The 1,129-nt window shown below is 58.5% G+C and overlaps 1 protein-coding gene across 1 annotated transcript; it reads left to right on the forward strand.

Annotated features, from left to right (window-relative positions):
- Positions 1-2: 2 nt before the first annotated feature.
- On the forward strand, positions 3-1,116 carry FOXG1 (forkhead box G1; the record flags this gene model as incomplete). The annotated part of the gene is made up of 1 exon (XM_031553765.1): positions 3-1,116. A coding segment is annotated over one exon (1,029 nt), but the record flags the coding sequence as incomplete, so codon positions are not given.
- Between the last annotated feature and the right edge of the window lie 13 nt (positions 1,117-1,129).

Below are 1,129 nucleotides of genomic sequence, written 5' to 3' on the forward strand. Positions count from 1 at the left end.
AGGAGAAGGAGAAGGCGGCCGAGGAGAAGAAGGGGGCGGCCGAGGGGGGCAAGGACGGGGAGGGCGGCAAAGAGGGAGAGAAAAAGAACGGCAAGTACGAGAAGCCACCGTTCAGCTACAACGCGCTCATCATGATGGCTATCCGGCAGAGCCCCGAGAAGCGCCTGACGCTCAACGGCATCTACGAGTTCATCATGAAGAACTTCCCATACTACCGGGAGAACAAGCAGGGCTGGCAGAACTCCATCCGCCACAACCTCTCTCTCAATAAGTGCTTCGTCAAAGTGCCCCGCCACTACGACGACCCGGGCAAAGGGAACTACTGGATGCTGGACCCGTCCAGCGACGACGTCTTCATCGGAGGCACCACCGGCAAGCTGCGCCGGCGCTCCACCACTTCGCGGGCCAAGCTGGCCTTCAAGCGCGGCGCCCGCCTCACCTCCACCGGCCTCACCTTCATGGACCGGGCGGGGTCCCTCTACTGGCCCATGTCCCCCTTTCTGTCCCTGCACCACCCTCGGGCCAGCAGCACGCTGAGCTACAACGGGACTGCGTCCGCTTACCCCAGCCACCCTATGCCCTACAGCTCGGTGTTGACTCAGAACTCCTTGGGGAACAATCACTCCTTTTCCACGTCCAACGGGTTGAGCGTCGATAGACTCGTCAACGGGGAGATCCCCTACGCCACTCACCACCTCACGGCCGCCGCCCTGGCTGCCTCGGTGCCGTGTGGCTTGTCGGTCCCCTGCTCCGGCACCTACTCCCTAAACCCCTGCTCCGTGAACCTCCTGGCGGGACAGACGAGTTACTTTTTCCCCCACGTCCCTCACCCCTCAATGACTTCTCAGAGCAGCACTTCAATGACGGCCAGGGCCGCCTCTTCGTCCACATCGCCGCAGGCACCCTCCACCCTGCCGTGCGAGTCCCTAAGACCCTCTTTGCCGAGTTTCACGACGGGACTGTCCGGAGGACTCTCCGATTATTTCACACATCAAAATCAGGGGTCTTCTTCCAACCCTTTAATACATTAACGTCCATGGGATCAGACTGTAAGTGAACATTTTACACACGTTCGCGTTGTAAATGATGATTGAAAAGAGAAAAAAAAGAAAAAAAAAAAAAGAAAAAA

This window comes from Meleagris gallopavo, chromosome 5, assembly GCF_000146605.3.
Source record: "Meleagris gallopavo isolate NT-WF06-2002-E0010 breed Aviagen turkey brand Nicholas breeding stock chromosome 5, Turkey_5.1, whole genome shotgun sequence".
Lineage (NCBI taxonomy): Eukaryota > Metazoa > Chordata > Aves > Galliformes > Phasianidae > Meleagris > Meleagris gallopavo.